Raw genomic sequence first — 18439 nt, 5'->3', positions numbered from 1 at the left:
GTAGCAGGCCTCTCTTGTTCTATTCACAGTTAAGACATTAAAAAGTCAGTATTTCCCAACCTTTAACACTGAGATCCTACATATAAATATAGGAGAAATTGTGGTAATCTCAGATGCCAGTGTCATAACAATTGACAAATATTGATTTTAATGGTGACCATTATCATATATTTTCTAAAACTAGCAAATCTATTTAATGTCTGTCTTGAGTTTAGAGTTTACTATAATGCCCATCCCTGTAATTTATGGTTCACTATGTTTTAAAGTAATATCCTGAATTGCAATAACACCAGTATGACAAGTATCAGATCTTGGAGAGACTTTCAAAAAAATGGTTAGCATTGTACACTTTATAAAGCTAAAGATATGCTTGGGGTTTTGGCAGACATTTGGTGAGATGTTAAGGTACAGCTGAGGATTCTTGTTGCAAGGAATACTCAGTATACAAAAACATCTATTCCCTGATCCCCTCCCCCTAGTATCTATTTTTTTTCCAGATTACTGTAAAAGGGATTGGGATTGGCAGGCTACTATCCCATTCATAAATATCTTTGAATGATATTTGGTTCCAGGTGCAATATCACTATGGGTAGGTCTACACTGCAGCTGGGAGCATGCTTCCTAGGGAGCATAGACCGACATTTGGTAGCTCTGCTTGAGCTAGCATGCTAAAAACGGCAGTGGAGCTGTGATAGCATGGGCAGCAGCTTGGGCTAGACACCTGAGTACATACCTGCCCAGAACCCCTGGGTACATACTTGTGTATAGGCGCCAACTTCCCCTCACACCCATGCTCGACATCGACCCTGCCACTGGCCCCACCCACACTCCAGCCCTTTCATGAGGCCCCGACCCCGCCCTCATTCCAACTCCTTTCCCAAAGTCCCTGCCCCAACTCTGCCCCCTTCCTGCCAGTATTCCAACTCCTTCCACAAATCCCCACCTCTTCCCCACCTCCTCCCCTGAGCACACCATATTCCCGCTCCTCTCCCTCCCTCCCAGAGCATGCTAATGCTGCCAAACAGCTGTTTGGTGGTGGACGGGCGGGAAATGCTGGGAGGTAGGCGGAGAAGTGGGGACACGGTGCCCTCGGGGCGGGGAGGAGAAGGTGGGGCAGCGGGTGAGGGGATCTTGGCTGCCGGTGGGTGCAGAGCACCCACTAATCCCCGAAGCACCCACGGAGTTAATGCCTATGTATTTGGACAGGTAGCCTGCTACCCCACCTACACTGCTATTTTTACCATGTTAGCTAGCATGTGTCTGTCGGCCTACACTGGGAAGCACACTCCCAGCTGCAGTGTAGACATACCCTAAAAACCAAATTCTGTTTGCCTTTTATAGAGTCTAGGAATGGATTTCCTGAAGAAGAAAAGGAAAAAAAATAGCACCCTGTAGGTAAGATTAGACATACACTTTGTTGATCTACAGATGAAATGAAACTTTGGACCACACAGAACCAGAGATTGGAGAAAGGCCATTAAAATGACTTCCTACAAACAAATGGAAATTATTTTAAATAGTTTGTGTCAAGATGTCTACTTTTGTAGCTCCTAGAACTGATCATAAACATTTTGATTGGAAAAAAAATGTTTGGAATTTGGTCAAAAATAAAATTGTCAACAAATTGTTTGGTCAGAAACTCAAAATATGAACTTTTTTTTAACCTTACACAGAAAAACTACATAAAAAACTACATTAATGTTGATTTGTCATTTTACTGACTGCTTTTCCATCTTTTGAACATCTACTCCTGGACCTAATTACAAATGGTCCAAGGTCTCATATCACCTCATTCTGGAGCCAAGATGTAGAGTCAAGAGCCACAGTTAACCAAGAAGTTTCCACTCCTGTTCTCCTTTTTTTTTCTGCTGCAGGGATGCGAGTTATTTTCTTCAGTGGTTAGAATGTTTTACTAAAGAAGTCAGATGCTGCAGTCAAGTTTGAAATTTTAACTATAGTAGAAGTGTCACTCACAACTTTTCTGTTGCTAATGATTTACTGTTTTGATGGACATAGACTCAATTACTATTCTTTTCTCCTTAGGGTTTCTTGTCCTTAATGACTAATATAACTAAAGGAGAAAGGGGGAAAGGTACAGCACACATCAGTGAACTTCCCAGTTTGACCTTTTGGTAAAAATTCCTAATGCCAGATACTAAGCTACTGTAAATCAGCACAGCTCTATTGAAGTTAATGGCGTGATCTCATTTCACACCAGCTGAGGTTATAGACCCTGAGTTTCTAATAGTATAGAATATTATTTTTACATATTTTAAAAATTATTACTTCTTTTAACAGAAGAGTTTGGTTTCATGTGATATCTTCCATTCTCAATGATTCCAAATGCTTTATGAAGCAATTATTATGTGTTAGCTACTGGCAATGTAAACAAATAGGTGGCAATGAGCAGCCATTATATACTCAGAAATACCATTAAACAGTAAGGGTGAAATCCTGGCTCTGTTGAAGTAAATGGCAAAATTCCTATTCCCTTCAATAGGGACATGCTTTCAACTCAGAAGAATATTTTTCTGAGACAGTTACTTAGGACTCTGAAGTTATCCCCTTTTCTCTTTGACTTGTGTATGCGTGCCATAAAATGTGTAAATCCTACCAGTGCAATCACTGTGGATGATGAGAAACTGAACTGACAGCTCATCTGAAGGACTAAACCTTGGAAGTTCTAGCCCAGGTTTTGGGATCCTTGAACTTAATTCATATCCCAAAGACCTGAACCAATATATTTGTAGCCTACAGAAAATAGATCCATACCCTTTTGGCACCAAAACTCTCTGATTGGTAAAACTCCAGTATTCTTCTTTAAAGATGGACATGCACTAGGAAATTCTAACTGTTGATCACTTTTTTGAGTTCCTTAACTATGATGATGTTTATTCTGTATTTTTCAAATGCTATTTTAAAATATTTGTGTTTTTATTCTATTCAATAGGGAGATTTCCCTTCTAGGACTGGGTTTCACAGCTGGAACTACTACAGAAAAATATGCTTAGGCTTGGAACTGAGACATTACTTACAATAATTTTATAACTACAGTCTTTATAGTACTCATGGCTTGTTATTCAGCCATCACAATTGTATCACTAAGTGTTGCCACAGCATTTAGGGATTAAGAGTAAGGTTTCCATGGTAATCTTAGATTTGGTAAATGTTAAATTTCTCCCCTAAATGGATGGTAAATACTTTAAATAAATAAATGACCAACTGGCTGCTAGTCAGAAATATACTTGATTGGTAAAAGAAATAGAAATATACCTCTGGTATAAAAATAGATTAGTCTGTTGAGCCATAATACATTCAAAATCTGCCGAATCATGACCCTACTGATACTCAGTGTTAACAAAAGCTTGCTCCTTAATTATCTGATTGCATTCAGCTGCTGTTTCCCTCTTAAACTTAATTATAGTCCTAATAGCAGCTGTGCTGCCATTGTTTGTTGTAATTCATTTTAAAGTGGTTTGATTGGGTGTCATTGGTCTTCTTGACTAAATGTGCAAGGTTCAAAGTATCCACTGCCACTAATAGCCCTCATTTCATCCCAGGATTATACTAATTATTTATATAATTATATGTTATACATTACACATAATTATTATTTCTTAATGATAGTTCTACACCCAAAAAGATGTTAAATAAAAACTATATATAGTTTTATTGTCTCTCTCTATATAAAACTTTTCTGATAAACTCCATTTCCATATTAGCCAACACCTGCAATATCTTTCCATTACACTAAATGATTTTCATATTGTTCCCATTTCTATTTCCTTTCATTGGTATCCTTTTGTCTATTGATCATTCTGCACATCTCTGGCTGTAACAGGTGTCCTATGCAAGTGCCTTTAGAGGAATAAGAATGTCCTTTATGTCCTTCAGGTTTTGTTGTGCTACTAGTAAACCATTAACAGGCCATACTTTGATGATTTAATGTGGCTGGGAGCTGGGATGGACTCCTGGGCTGGAGAGCTCTGGGGGATCCCCTGCCGCCCTGTAGGGCTGGGAGCTAGATTGGAGGGGGGGTCCCCCGCCACCTGTGGGGGCTGGGGAGCTGTAGGAGGGTCCCCCCACTGCCAGCAGGGGCTCGGCTGCTGCGGGGCCCCAATGTTATGGAGGTCACAGAAAGTCACGGAATCCGTGACTTCCATACCCTCCGTGACCTACTTGTAGCCTTATATATGATCAAATATTTAAAGACTGCACCATAATGCATATGAACAAGAGGGCCAAATTAAAGTTTCACGGGCAACCTTAATTCTGGACTTTCTTAACTTTTGGGTGTTTTAATTTGCAATTTTAATAATGTTAGTTTAACCCAGGTTTTTTTTGGGGTGTGTAATATTTTATAAAGTTTGGTCTCTAATTTAGAAAGATACATATATCTCACTTGTTGGTATGCTACTTGTTAATATAGTCACCCCAAACTTTACAGCACTTCCAGCCACCATGTATCTATATTAAGGGCATGATTAATTTTTCTTCTTCTCTTTCACACATGCTTTTTCAAATTACTGTATACCAAACACTTGCTATTGAAATCCACTGGATTCCAAGTATTAATCTGGGTAATGAGACAAGTCATCTATTTTGATAGATGGTTTAAATGGATTATGCTATTAATTGTAACAGAGCTTTAATAGCATAATCCATTTAAAAGCATATTATATAGGATATATTTGCCAACTATCTCATAATCTACAATGTGAAAGTATATTTTAGAGTTATGTACAACATTTAAAAAGTACATTAAGTACAAATTTTAACCATGCTAGGAGATCTGAAGTGCAAATTTCATAAAATACTTATGAAATGAAAGTATATTTAATTATATTAATAGATTCATTGATTATGAGGCCAGAAAGGACCATTGTGATAATCTAGCCTGACCTCCTGTATAACACAGGCCATAGGATTTATCTGAATTAATTCCTGTTTGAATTAGACCATATTTCACAAAATAAATAAATAAAATCCAATCTTGATTTTAAAATTGCCAGTGATGGAGAATCCATAAATACTCCTTGGTTCCAATGGTCAATTATCCTCACTATGAAAAATTTGAACCTTATTTCCAGTCTGAATTTATCTAGCTTCAGCTTTGTCATTGGATTTTTATACTTTTGTGTGCTAGATTAAGAGACCATTATTAGATTTTTGTTTCTATATAGGTAGTTACAGATTGTGGCCCCTTAACCTTCTCTTTGTTAAACTAAACAGATTGAGTCTCTGACTATAAGGCATGCTTTCTAATCCTTTAATCATTCTTGTGGCTCTTCTCTAAACCCTCTCTACTTTTGTCAATACCCTTCTTGAATTGTGAACACCTGAACTGTGAACTGAATTGTGAACTGAACAGAGTATTCTGTAGCTGTTTCCCCAGTTCCAAATAGATAATATAAACTCTTTACTCATACTCAAGATTCCTGTTTATACATCCAGGGATTGCATTAGCAGTTTTGACCAGAGCCTTGCATTGGGAGCTCCTCTTCAGCTGATTATCCACCATGATCCCTATGTCCTTTACAGAGTCACTCTTTCCAGGATAGAATCCCCCGTCCTGGAAGTATGGTCTATGTTCTTTGCTCCTACATGTATAAGTTTACATTTGCACACTAAAGCACATATTGTTTGATTGCACGCAGCTTATCAGGAGCTCCCGATCACTCTGTGTCCAGTTGTCTCCCTTTATCATATCTATGATTATTCTTATCTTGGCTTCCCCATGCTCCTGATGTTTACCCTTCTTTTGGAGTCTAACTTTTAAGAGATGTACTGAGTACATGCCTCTTCCATTGATTAGTATCCTGTAAAACAGTCATTGTGGTGGTCTATGTTTAATGCATAAGAACAGCCATAGTGGGTGGACCAATGGTACATATATCCCAGTATCTGTCTCTGACAGTGACCAGTGCAAGATGCTTCAGAGGGAATGAACAGAACAGGACAATTATCAAGCGATCCATCCCCTGTTGTCCAGTCCCAGCTTCTGGCAATTGGAGTCTTAGTAACACCCAGAGCATGGGGTTAGATCCCTGACCATCTTGGCTAAGAACTGTTGATAGATAAGTTCATGGATGATAGGTCTAGTTCTTTTTTGAACCCAGTTTTACTTTTGGCTTTCACAACATCCAATGGCAATGAGACCCATGGATTGACTATGCATTGTGTGAAGTACTTCCTTATGTTTCTTTAAACCTGCTGCCTCTTAATTGCACTGGGTGACCCCTAGTTCTTAAGTTATATGAAAGGGTAAATAACATTTTCCTATTCACTTTCTTCATGATTTGATAGACTTCTATCATACCCCCAATTAGTCATCTCTTTTCTAAGATGAATGGTCCCAGTCTTTTTAATTTCTCTGCTGATGGAAGCTGTTCTATACCACTAATAATTTTTGTGATCTTTTTTGTACTGTTTCCAATTCTAATATCTCTTTCTTGAGATGGGGTGACCAGAACTGAGTGCAGCATTCCAGGTATGGACATACCATGGATTTATATAGTGGCATTATTATATTTTCTTTTTATTATCTATTCCTTTCTCAATGGCTCCTAACGTTCTGTTAGCTTTTTTGATTGCTGCTATGCATTGTACAGAAGTTTTCTGGGAAGTATCCACGATGGCTCCAAGATCTCTTTGTTGAGTGATAACAGCTAATTTAGATCCCATCATTTTGTTTGTGCAGTTGGGATTGTTTTCCAAAGTGCATTTCTTTGGACTAATCAGTATTGAATTTCATCTGTCATTTTGTTGCCCAGTTACCCAGTTTAGTGAGATCCCTTTGTAATTCTTCACAGTCAGCTTTGGACTTGTATATCTTGCGTAATTTTGTATCATCTGCAAATTTTGCCACCATTGTTTATCTCCTTTTTCAGACCATTTATGAATATGTTGAGCAGCAATGGTCCCAGTACAGATCGTTGAGGGACCCCGCCATTTACCTCACTCCATTGTGAAAACTGACCATTTATTCCTCCCCTTTGTTTCTTATCTTTTTAACTAGTTACTGATCCATGAGAAGACCTTCCCCTTATGCCAGAACTGCTTACTTTGCTTCAGAGCCCTTGGTTTAGGACCTTGTCAAAGCTTTCTGAAAGACTAAGCAGCTGTATCAACTGGATCATCCTTGTCCACGTGGACTCTCAAAGAATTCTAATAGATTAGTGAGGCGTGACTTCTCTTTACACAAGTCTTGACTCTTTCCTCATCATACTGTGTTTGTCCATATGTCTGATAATTTTGTTCTTAATTCAACCAATTTCTTGGTACTGAAGTTAGTACTTCTGGCCTGTAATTACCAGAATCATCTCTGGATCCTTTTTTAAAAATTGACATTACATTAGGTACCCTCCAATAGGTTATATATCACAGTTAGTAGCTTTTCAGTTTCATATCTGAGTTCCTAATTGTTCCGTAGTGCTTATTATGATTTAATTTATCAATTTGTTCCAAAACCTCCTCTGTTGACACATCAATCTGGAACAGTTCCTCAGATTTGTCACCTAAAAAGAATGACCCCTGGATGTGGGGATCTTCCCCATATCCTCTTCAATGAAGACTGATACAAAGAATTTATTTAGTTTCTCTGTAAGAGTCTTGTCTTTCCTGAGTGCTTCTCTAGCACCTCAATCATCCAGGGGCCCCACTGATTGCTTGGCAGGCTTCCTGCATCTGATGTACTTCAAATATTTTTTTGCTGTTAGTTTTTGTGTCCTTAGCTAGCTGCTCTTCAAATTCTTCTTGGCCTGCCTTATTACACTTGCCAGAGTTTGCTTCTTTCTATTTTCTTCACTAGGATTTGACTTCCAGTTTTTACAGGATGCCTTTCGGCTCTGTCTCTTTTACTCTGCTATTTAGACATGATGGAATTTTTTGGTCCTCTTACTATTTTGTTTTGTTTTTAATTTATTTGGCGTATTCATTTAGTTTGAGCCTCTATTATGGTGTTTTTAAATAGTTTCCATGCAGTTTACAGTACTGTCACTCTTGTGACTGTTCCTTTTAATTTCCGTTTAACTGGCTTCCTCATTTCTGTGTAGTTCCTCTTTTTGAAGTTAAATGCAACTGTGATGGGTTATTTTGGCATTTCCCCCCTTCAGATATGTTAAATTTAATTACACTGTGGTTGCTCTTACTAAGTGGTGCAGCTATATTTACCTCTTGCACCAAATCCTGTGTGCCACTTAGGACTAAATCAAGAATTGCTTCTCCCCTTGTGGGTTCCAGCACAAGCTACTCCAAGAAGCAGCCATTTAATGTGTCTAGAAATGTTATCTATGCATCCATTCCTGAGGTGACATACCCAGTCAATATGAGGATAGTTGAAATCCCCCAGTATTATTCCTTTTCTTTTGCCTTTGTGAAACAAAAAAGACATTGAATAAACACAACGGACAGAAAATACACAATAATATATGGTATATTGCTGCAGAAGTCCAAAACACACTAATACACATAGAAAAACAAGTTTCTAAGCAGTTTTACAAAGCAAAAACATGAAATTACATAATATTAATTCAGCTATAGGAGGAGTATGAAAAATTTAATATTTTATTCAATACTGAGCACAAGTTCAAATATATTATTAACATTGTTTTTGTTTCTTTTGAGAAATCTGATATTAAGAATAATTACCTACATTCAATATTATCTTAATTGTATTATTAATAATGATAAACATTTGGAACTAAGTTGGCTTGATTTTCCCCGTCTCAGTTGTTTCCAGTAGAAGCTAACTATGAATGCTCTGTGAACAATTTTTAGATCATTTCATTGACTACAGAACAGCAGGGATAGGTAAACACTTTAGAATAAAATTACAGCAACTAGTTAATTTCACGGTAGCATAAATTTGAGTCTTTACTTGAAAAAAATCTAGATCTTCGGTTTACAAAGAGGTATTGAACATGAACAAACATCTTTTGATTCCAATGCTGTTTTGAAAGATTATTTACAAAAATACAGATAATATTAATAAAAAGCAAAACAAAATGATTACCCCTGTATTCTGATTAATCTTCTTGAGATGCCTGTTATGTTCATATTAGATCAGGGGATCTCAAACAGGGGGTCATGAGGTTATTACATGGGGGGGGGGGTCATGAGCTGTCAGCATCCACCCCAAACCCCGCTTTGCCTCCAGCATTTATAATGGTGTTAAATATATAAAAACATGTTTTTAATTTATAAGGGGAATCACACTCAGAGGCTTTCTGTGTGAAAGGGGTCCCCAGTACAAAAGTTTGAGAAACCGTGTATTAGATCTTAACAGAAAAGGATAGGTCACAAATTAAATATGATTTTTATTTGATCAGAAACCAACAGGATAAATTAAGGAAGAGATTTTTTAAAAAACCTATAAGGGTTTAGGAGCACATTTTCAATTAGGCTTGCACTTCTAAATCCTTAGGTGCTTTGCAAATCACCTCTTAAGGTTCTTTTGGGTGTGATCTGTTCTCCTTTTAGGCCCCAATCCTGCAAAGATTTATACAGGTGCCTCATGATATACATTGTAAGTAGTTCCATTGACTTTAATGGGCCTACTTGCAAGCCCCAATTCAACAATCCATTTTAGCACATGCTATTCAGCAAAACACCTAAGTATCTGCTTAAGTCCCACTAAGGTTAATGGCCTTCAGCATAAAGTTAAAGTTAAGCATGTGCTTAAGTGTTGTGCTGAATAGGTATGGTTTTGTTTAACTAAAGCCACCACATATAAAACAAAGTAAATGTGCAGATCGTTTGCAGGATCAAGACTTTGGTGTTTTTGTAATTACTACAAAAAGGAGAATAGTCCCCTTCTCCATAATTCAGTAATAATAAAAATAATACTTATTATTATGCATTTAGATATTTATACAAATGCCCTACCAAATCTAAGACTGTAGCCCTCATTTTCGAGCTTCTTCTCTGTAAAAAGAAACGCAGATATTGACTTATGTTGAGGCTATAAAGATTTATTGTTTTTAGAGGCAAATTGTGACCAAGGCAATGCAGAGATCAGTATTTACTTCAAGGGATAATAACTCTGGATGTTCACCACTACTTGATGTCACTCTGTATACTATTACATACCTTCTCGATCACCTCATAAACATCTGGAAATCTTTTTTTATAGCTATTCCTTTATTAACTGTAACATTTTCTTTGGACAGCCTAAAAGAGAGTGAAAGATTAGCAGTCCAATCCAGCTCTTATTTAAGTCCATGGAAAGAACCTGAGTCATCTTTTCTCTGAAGTGAACATATCCAGTTCTCTTTATTGTTTTCCCCATCATTTTAATTTTTTAGATGTTTTATAATTTGCGTGACTATCTGAATTCTCTCCAGTCTGTCTTTTGTAATCAAAATTGATTATAGTACTTAATTTTGTGGTCAAACCAACTGGAGTTGCTAATATTCCTATAAAATGGGTAATTCCTATGTCCGATTATAGTATCTTTGGCACTTTCTGCATTTCAGGAAAAGTAGCTCAAATTAAATCTTTCTTACCCATCCCAGCTAGTAGCACACCATTAAACTGAATTAAATATAGGTAATTACTGTCAAAATATTTTTCCTCTGATTGTACATTGCCTGAATATAATTAAAGTGTTTTTAAAGCAATTATAACCCATTGTATGGTAATTTTACTTCTCTTAATTTACATATAATATTTTATTATATTAACAGAATCTAACTCAACATTTTGTGGTTTGACAAAAGCTTTGTATTGTTGACTCGCATTCAATTTGTCTGCCATTCTATACTTGTGAATTTGAGTATCCCTTCCTGTGTGAACCACATTATATTTGTCTTTAATGAATCTTATTTTATTGATCTTTTTGTCCATGATTCAAGATGGCTTATAATGCTGTTTGGCCTTATCCTGCAAGTCCTTGTGTGGTATACAGCAGTGAGCGTAAGGTTGCTGCAGTCCAGCACAAGTGTGAATTAAGCAGATGAATGATCCTGCTCCCATTATAGTGAAAAGCAAAACTCCCATTGACTTCACTGAGCAGAAATTAATCTCCAGCTTTCTGTACCCACACTACCCTGTTCTCAGGAATATAGGGTATAAAAGGGGCAGAGGATGGGTGTCTGTAGAGACATTGACTTAAGTCTGATCTTATGTCATGCAAAAAGCTATTCACTCTTTTCTCACTGGCACTAGGCAGGAGTAATTTGATGGATATACCCTAATGCCTTCATTAATATAGGATTGTGTTCTCCTGAACTATTTGACCCAACCATTCCTTTTACTTAGTGTTTGCACATGCAGTTCCACATCTGTGCTGTGCATTATCAAGCCCTTTGTGATTCTTCATAGCTTCATGCCATACATAGATATGAACGATGTACTCACCACTGTATCCTCCAAGCTATTAAGAAAATATATTGAACACCAAATGGTCCAACTGTCCTCTCCTTTCACCTTGACATGAGCCATTACTAAAATATGTTCATTTTTTTTTTAGCAAAATGGTGATCTACATTTTGAAATTGTTGTGTGGAACAGTATCTCTTGCCTTACTATGGTAAATAAAGGGGCCACATTTTGTTGGTCCCACTGAGTTCAAATGGGGTTTGCAGGGTTGAACTAGTGGCTGTAACTGAAACAGAATTAAGCCCTGTAATAACAATACCTAGCTCTTAAATAGCATTTTTCATCAGTAGATCTCAAAGCACTTCACAAAGGATGCAAGTGTCATCACCCTCATTTACAGATGGGGAATCAGGCACAAAGAGGGGAAGTGACCCTCCTGAAGTCACCCAGTAGGCTAGTGGCAGAGCTGTGGATATAACCCAGGTCTCCCAACCTATCATCCAGTGGTCCATCCACTGAGCGACACTGCCTCCACTGTACAAAATGCCATGTCCTCCCTTTCTCCACTAAATGTGTTTTCTTGTCAACAAATTAAGTAAAAGATTCTATTGTGGATTTTACAGTCCGGGCCAGAGTAATGGAGATACAGCAGCAGTAGCTGGAGGCACTCTACCTGCAGAGTGCTGGAGCAGGCAAAGTAGGAGAGAACTCAGAATCTGGTCTTATAAGTTTTTAGAGGTGTAGCATTTCCCCTAGCACCATCCTCCAACCACCAACTGGTGGGCATAGGCAATGATCACTAACCTCCTATCCTAGTCATGTTCCCTCTGGAACGTGGGGTGCTTGTGGCTGGACTCGCCTGTGTCCGCTGTACATGAGAAGCACAAGCATTAACATTCTGACGGCTTCCTCCATAAGTATGCAAGAGATCAGGAGGGGCTCCCTGTTCCCTCTTTCCCCCCCCCCATGTATATCAGCAAAGAGGCAGGGAGATTCTCATCCAAAAGTGTGCTGATACTGTAATTCACATACACGTGTTTGTTTGTTCTATAGTGATATGCTACATACAGCTTTTCCTTATGCCATATACAATTATTTTCCCACCATGACAGAAAACAAAACATGGGCGACTAGCAAGAAGAGTAATTTAGTTGGCTTGGCCTTTTCAAAGAAAGAAATGGAAGATTGGTATTACCTATCTGGGTTCAAATTTAAAAAATGGCTTTCAAAACAAAAGACAATTTAACTGTTGGGCTTCCTGAAAGAGCAATCTTTATTTATAAAGATGTAGAAAGTGTGTTGTTTCACAGAACATCAAAATAATGGAAATTTCTTACCAGTATTGTGAGAATAATTTAATTAACCCATTCTTTATCAAAGAGTTTTAGGAACAGAATGGTCAGGGAATCCAATTTTAGATTTCCTAATGAACCCATCTGTGCCAAGCATTTAGATGTTTGATTAGAGAAAAATATGGTTTCCTGGTCTCCACATCCTGGAGGGAACAAAGGGAATGTTGTTTTGTAATCTCACAAGCCTGAGCACGTCAGCAGTTACTAGTGTTGCTTTCAACATGGGAGAACTTCCTGACAGGGAAAGGATTTTTCTAGCTGTCTGAACCAATAGAAATCAGAATGTTTGGTATAATAAACAGGCAATTGGTGCTTAAATGATTTGTATAACTGCTACAATTATAAACAAGAAATATTCTCATACACACGCATCAATCTATTTTTGTCTTCTGCTGTATGTTGTAAACTTTCTTAGTGTGCTATGCCTTCAGTTTAAAGTCTAATATTTAACAGATGCAGAGAGATGGACCTAATGTTGTTTACTGTATGAATGGTGTGAAGGGGCATTACAAAAATTAAGTTTGCCACCCCGAGAGCTGGGAGGCAATGAGGGAATGGAAGAATGGATCATTCGTCTTGAAGTTTGATAAGCGCTGGGTATTGTATTTTCCAGTACAAATTGAGAGTGCCTGTGGGGAAGTTACATTGTGTTAGGGTGGTTAATGGTAGTGATGGCACTGAGCAGGAGGCTCATGCAAGTTAATATATGTGATAGACATGTTTTGTCCCTGCCAATCCAAATTTTTACTATTTATCGCCTTTGCCAAAGGTTTGGGAGCTGCTTACAAATTGACTTCTTTGCTAGCTAGCAATTTGAATTTGAATTGTCTGTTCTGCAGTTCCCCTGGTATTTGTTTTTTCCTCTCCTTTAAAATAGGTAATATGTTTTGTCATTTTTCCAGTTCTGGGATCCTGGCTGTACTTTGTTAGTTTTCAGTAATAATACACAGTCACTTTCATACTACTGCTGCTAGTTTCATTAGCTCTCTGAGATGAATTCCATCTGATTTAGTGAACTTTCTTCTGTTACAATAAATCTGGTGTATATTACAAGATCAGCTATTGTTCTTCTTATTCAGCTTAGCCTGGATAATTCTGTTCTCCTTTACTTTTTAGAAAGGTGTGTATGAGTTTGGGTGAAGTAGGTGTTGTTAGTCTGGATAGGAACTGATAGTCTCCATCGATCACTTTATAGACTGCAATATTTTTAAATGTTTATACTGGTACGTGATGAGGACTGCCAGAATAGTCTGAAATGTTAACATGTTGTTGTCTCTATATTAAAAATGAGTAAACATCCCAGAACTCATGGTTTCTATATTTTTAATATGTTGCCGTTCACTGAAGTGAAAAAAATAAGACCTGGCTGTGCAATTAATAATAATTACTCCTGTGGGAAGATCCTCAGCTGGTATAAATTGTGGTAGCTCTATTTAAGTCACTGGAGTTGTGACAGTTTACACCAGCTGATGATCTGATGCTGGGTTTCAAATTTTGGATTGTTAAGTACAAAGGAATTTGTAAATAGTAACCAGGAAGTTTTATTCAATGTTGTTTCTTAAGTCATAAAGCCATTTTAAAATACAGCGTTATTGACTGTAACCCTTTGCATGGCCTCTCAGTATACCTGCTTGATTAGTCCTGCAGGTCATGTTCTTAGTCAAGTTTTAATAAACGTTTTGTCCTTTTTCCTCGTCATGTACTATAGGCATTTAATTATGATATCAATGATCCTTATATTTATTTTCCTAGATCGTATCACTCAGTGACATCCCTCTGAAACGCTTTCTTAGCAGTTTTGCCCTTCAACTGTAACTCCTGTTCCTCTACTTCTTCATTAATGATCTTGGAGTGCTTACATTAATGCTTAAAAGAAAATATTACATGTAAGATAGTTCCATTAATTTAGGAATAGGGACAGTCTATTTAGAGTCCCCTTTCCTTGTTCAAGGAGGAGAACATTTTTCATTTTGATAAATGAGCTGCCTTGTTTATAATTTTTTTTACTAATGAATAGAAAATAATTTGTTAAATAAAAATGGTATGACAAAAAAGTGTGACATACACTTATTTCATACTGAAGAAAATGAATGCAACATGAAGTGAGTTTACTGAACTGTGACCACAAATTTTAAAAGCTCAGATTTGAGAGCTGTGATGCCGTGGAGTTTAATTGTTAACCGGATACAGATTTTTTTGCCTCTGATCTTGGTTTCAGTATAGCTCAGATGGCTAACAACCAAAAATTATCAATGGTGGATGGCTGTGCAGTGGCATGAGATGCTTTCTAGTGGATGCCAAAGTTGTTCACACCTAGAAGCCCAATATTACCACAGTTGATAGTCTTGAAGGTGGGTTGTGTCTGGAGACTAACTGGTATGGGGAGTGAAATATCCCTCGCAGTACTTAGATGTGTTTCCTCCTGGCCAATACTGCCAATCTAATATGGAGAAACTTACACCACTTGCCTGTACTGTATGCAAAGATAGGATTGTAGTTTCCTGAACTGTCAGTCTAATGCTTTCAACAAGCATCAAGTTCACTTAAAAAATAAGCTGGTAGGAAATAGTTCCCAACGTATTTTAATAATGTATAATTCTGTGAATTATTGTGTCTTAAACCATTGAGTTATCATTTTAGGATTTATTACTTTTCTTTTTCTAGAATTTACACAATATGCTTAATATTATAAAAAACAAAGTGCATTCACAGTATCTGAAACATCTGCCCCATCGTTTCTCTAACTTTAAACACAAAAGAAGTCTTTCTCCTCAAACTGAATACCAACTCCAATGTTGCCAACTCCAATGATTTTACCATGATGGCATGATGTTCTGTATTTCATAAAGGTGATGGCTTTAAGAGATTGCATGAGAATCTCAGCTTTTATTAAAAAAGAAAGTAAGCATCTAGCCCTCATGCTTGAAGAGAAAAGCTGGAAAACAACAAGCAAGTGCACTCTAAAGGGTAAAAACAAACAAACAAACAGACGTCAAATAAGAAGAAACCAATATTAATAAATCTCACGGTATTTAAGTCAATATCGTGATTTTGGGGGAGGGCCTTACTCATGGTGTTTGAATGTTCGGAGGCTGGAATTCCACAATGAGAATAGAAGAGAGCTCTTGCACCCTGCTGTAAAGATCAGTGAACTGAAGCACCGTCAGTTCAGCCACATGAGTTGTGATACCCTCAGCCCTCTTTTGCAGGTGTTTTGTCTACTGTATGGTTAGCGTTTTTTGGCAATATTCATTAAACACCATGGACTTGATTCTGCACTGTGCCAAGGTGTGGGGTGTGTCAAAGAACTGGTCACAGCTCCTTCATTCTCAGCTGCCATGCCCAATATAAGTTAAAGCTACAAGGTGGAAGCTTTAACGTACGCCATTGATTTAAGGTTCCTCAAGTACCTTAAATCAGTGGAGAATTGGGTGCATTGGAGCTTCACTCTGTCACACCTACTCCCCTGATGACATCCCTTCTGAACCCCCAGAACACCCTTGACCTCCCTTACACCAAAATCAATGGGCCAAGTTGGACTGCTAAAGGACTGAGCCAGGGAGGGCTGCAGGACATTCTGGACTTATACCCTAGAATGGGTTTGTTTGTTTTCACAAGAACTGTGTGAGACTCGGCCAGAGGGCTGAGTCACCAAAGATCTGCCTGACAAGTGCAGCAGCCGGTGGGGCACCAGGAGCCTAGAAATTGAGGAAAAACTGATTGAGGCAGGCACACACACTCAACCAGGGGGTACTTGAAAGAGGTGGGGGCCACCCCATTAAAAGTGCCCATGCCTATTGACTTCAACAGAAGAACTTGTATGAGACCGTTATAGGACCAAATACTGTTGGTCTTTTTGATGTCAGTGTTATTTCATTTTGTTCTTACCATATCTTGTCAGCAACTGCCCATTTTAAATCATTGAAGAGACTGACTGCTTGCTTGAAGTTGTAGCTTATCTTTCATTTTCTCAAATAATTTACAGGCTGAAGCTTGAGGTAGTGCTGTTCATGACCAATTCATAGAAAGCATCTAGCCTGGGACTTTCAAAGGGGTCAAAGGGAGTTATGCACCCAACCCTCAGAGATGTTCAACCCCTTTGAAAATCTCAGTCCTGAAAATTAGTATTGTGTGAGGAAACATATTCAATCGTACTATCTACTAGTGAGCATCATTACGGAATAAGCTTCTGTATATAATACCAGTTTAATTATTCGAATACTACTAATAAAATATCCCTATGAAGAATCCTAACATTGTGCTATATAATGCTTAATGGCCAAGATCATCATAAGGTGAAGCTATCCAAATTATACACCTTTACAATGATTGTGAAATCACATGCATTAACTGCGTAGCCTATGGTACTTCAATGGTTCAGCCTGCACAGGCTCAGGAGTCCAATTTAGGGTATGAAACAATCCCGAAGTGTGTGCTGAAGCCAAATATCCATGTGCAACTACCATTAATGTTAATGTGAATTGCATACATGTATCAAAAGAAAGGATACACCTCAGTATTTGAAGTGTAGTTGTAGGGCACTATATGAATGCTGTTTATTTGTTCCCAGGTCACCCTTCTGAAGTAACAACCATCAAGCAGCATCAAGCACTCGAAATGGCTTTCACACTATATCCTCCTGCTGGTGCAAAGCAGAGTACTGTAGTTCCTGTGAGGTCAACCTGGGTGCAACCTATAGTGGATGGAGAAGATGGATACATATATTTAGGTAAAATTTTAAAAGCCATATTAGGCTATGAATATAGTCAGGTGGATGAGGGTATTTTGCTTCAGCAATATGTGGTATAAGTTGTGTGTAGGCTATATCTCTATAGAAATGCTGAATAATAGATATAAACTTTCTAAATAAACCAAATATTTGATAGAAGTGATGTCAACATTTTGAGTTAAAAGTGCTGGCTTATAGGAGAACCTGCTACCAAATATATTTACTCAGCATTTTGGTAATGATTTTAATAGGTCTAACATTACGAAGGACCAATCTATAGTGTGCCTGTGCATCTATGTGAGACCCTTATCAGTAAAAATGCCATATTTCTACCTCTGGGTGGGTCAGACAGTAGAGAACCCATACAGAGGATCTCTGCACACCATGGAGTACAGCTGTGTAGCATCTCTCCACAATGGAATGTTGGGAAGGGAGAAGAAGTAGAATGGGTATCTTTGGCGTCTGCTAGCATTGTGTTTATGGGGACAGAGATGCCTGGCTGCTGTGGTAACGCCACAATACCATTGCAAAGTCAACCAAAAGGGCTTAGCGTGCCTCAGAGCAGGGTGGTGGCTTTCCATGACAGCAGAGGAGTGGGCCTGAGGGGGGATGTGACTGCAGCTCTTCAATTTGTGGGTATGTGAATGCATTGGCTGAAACCCCTAGCAGGGGAAAAGGAATTGCAAAGGCAAAAAGAGCAATCTTTTTTACTGACTATGGAGTATAGTAGCAGTTTCAGAGAATTTTTGCTGGTACTCTGAAGCCTGGGAAGGAGGAAGTCTTCCTTTACTCATCCCCTGTGGAGATCCCCTGTACAAAGCATTTGTAGTTTTGGCTCTGAGTGAGAATCCACAAAGCTAAAATTCCACATGGCTCACATCTGCTATTGCCTTTTCTCATAGTGCATCATGCAGCAGCAGCCCAACTATCTGTTGGAAACTGCATGTTAGTGCTGAATATCTTGCCATTCCCTCCCACACGCTTTATGAGAAATTTCCTGAGCTTATTAATTAGGCTGTGAGCCCATTTCCAAGATTTG

At 38.1% G+C, this 18439-nt stretch overlaps 1 protein-coding gene across 1 annotated transcript in view; it reads left to right on the top strand.

The window, feature by feature from the left end:
* The window catches only part of IQCM (IQ motif containing M), a gene marked incomplete at both ends in the record, with an annotated part of 194353 nt that overhangs the window by 137564 nt on the left and 38350 nt on the right, over positions 1 to 18439 (top strand). Inside the window, one exon of the mRNA XM_084625738.1 lies at positions 17242 to 17400. Coding sequence (XP_084481864.1) covers positions 17242 to 17400 — 159 coding nt within the window. The remainder of the gene's footprint in view (positions 1 to 17241; positions 17401 to 18439) is intronic.

The sequence above is a fragment of the Lepidochelys olivacea genome (assembly GCF_965140295.1).
Source record: "Lepidochelys olivacea isolate rLepOli2 genome assembly, chromosome: 4".
NCBI lineage: Eukaryota > Metazoa > Chordata > Testudines > Cheloniidae > Lepidochelys > Lepidochelys olivacea.
Note: the sequence above shows the minus strand (reverse complement) of the source record. Positions and strands in the feature narration are given on the sequence as shown.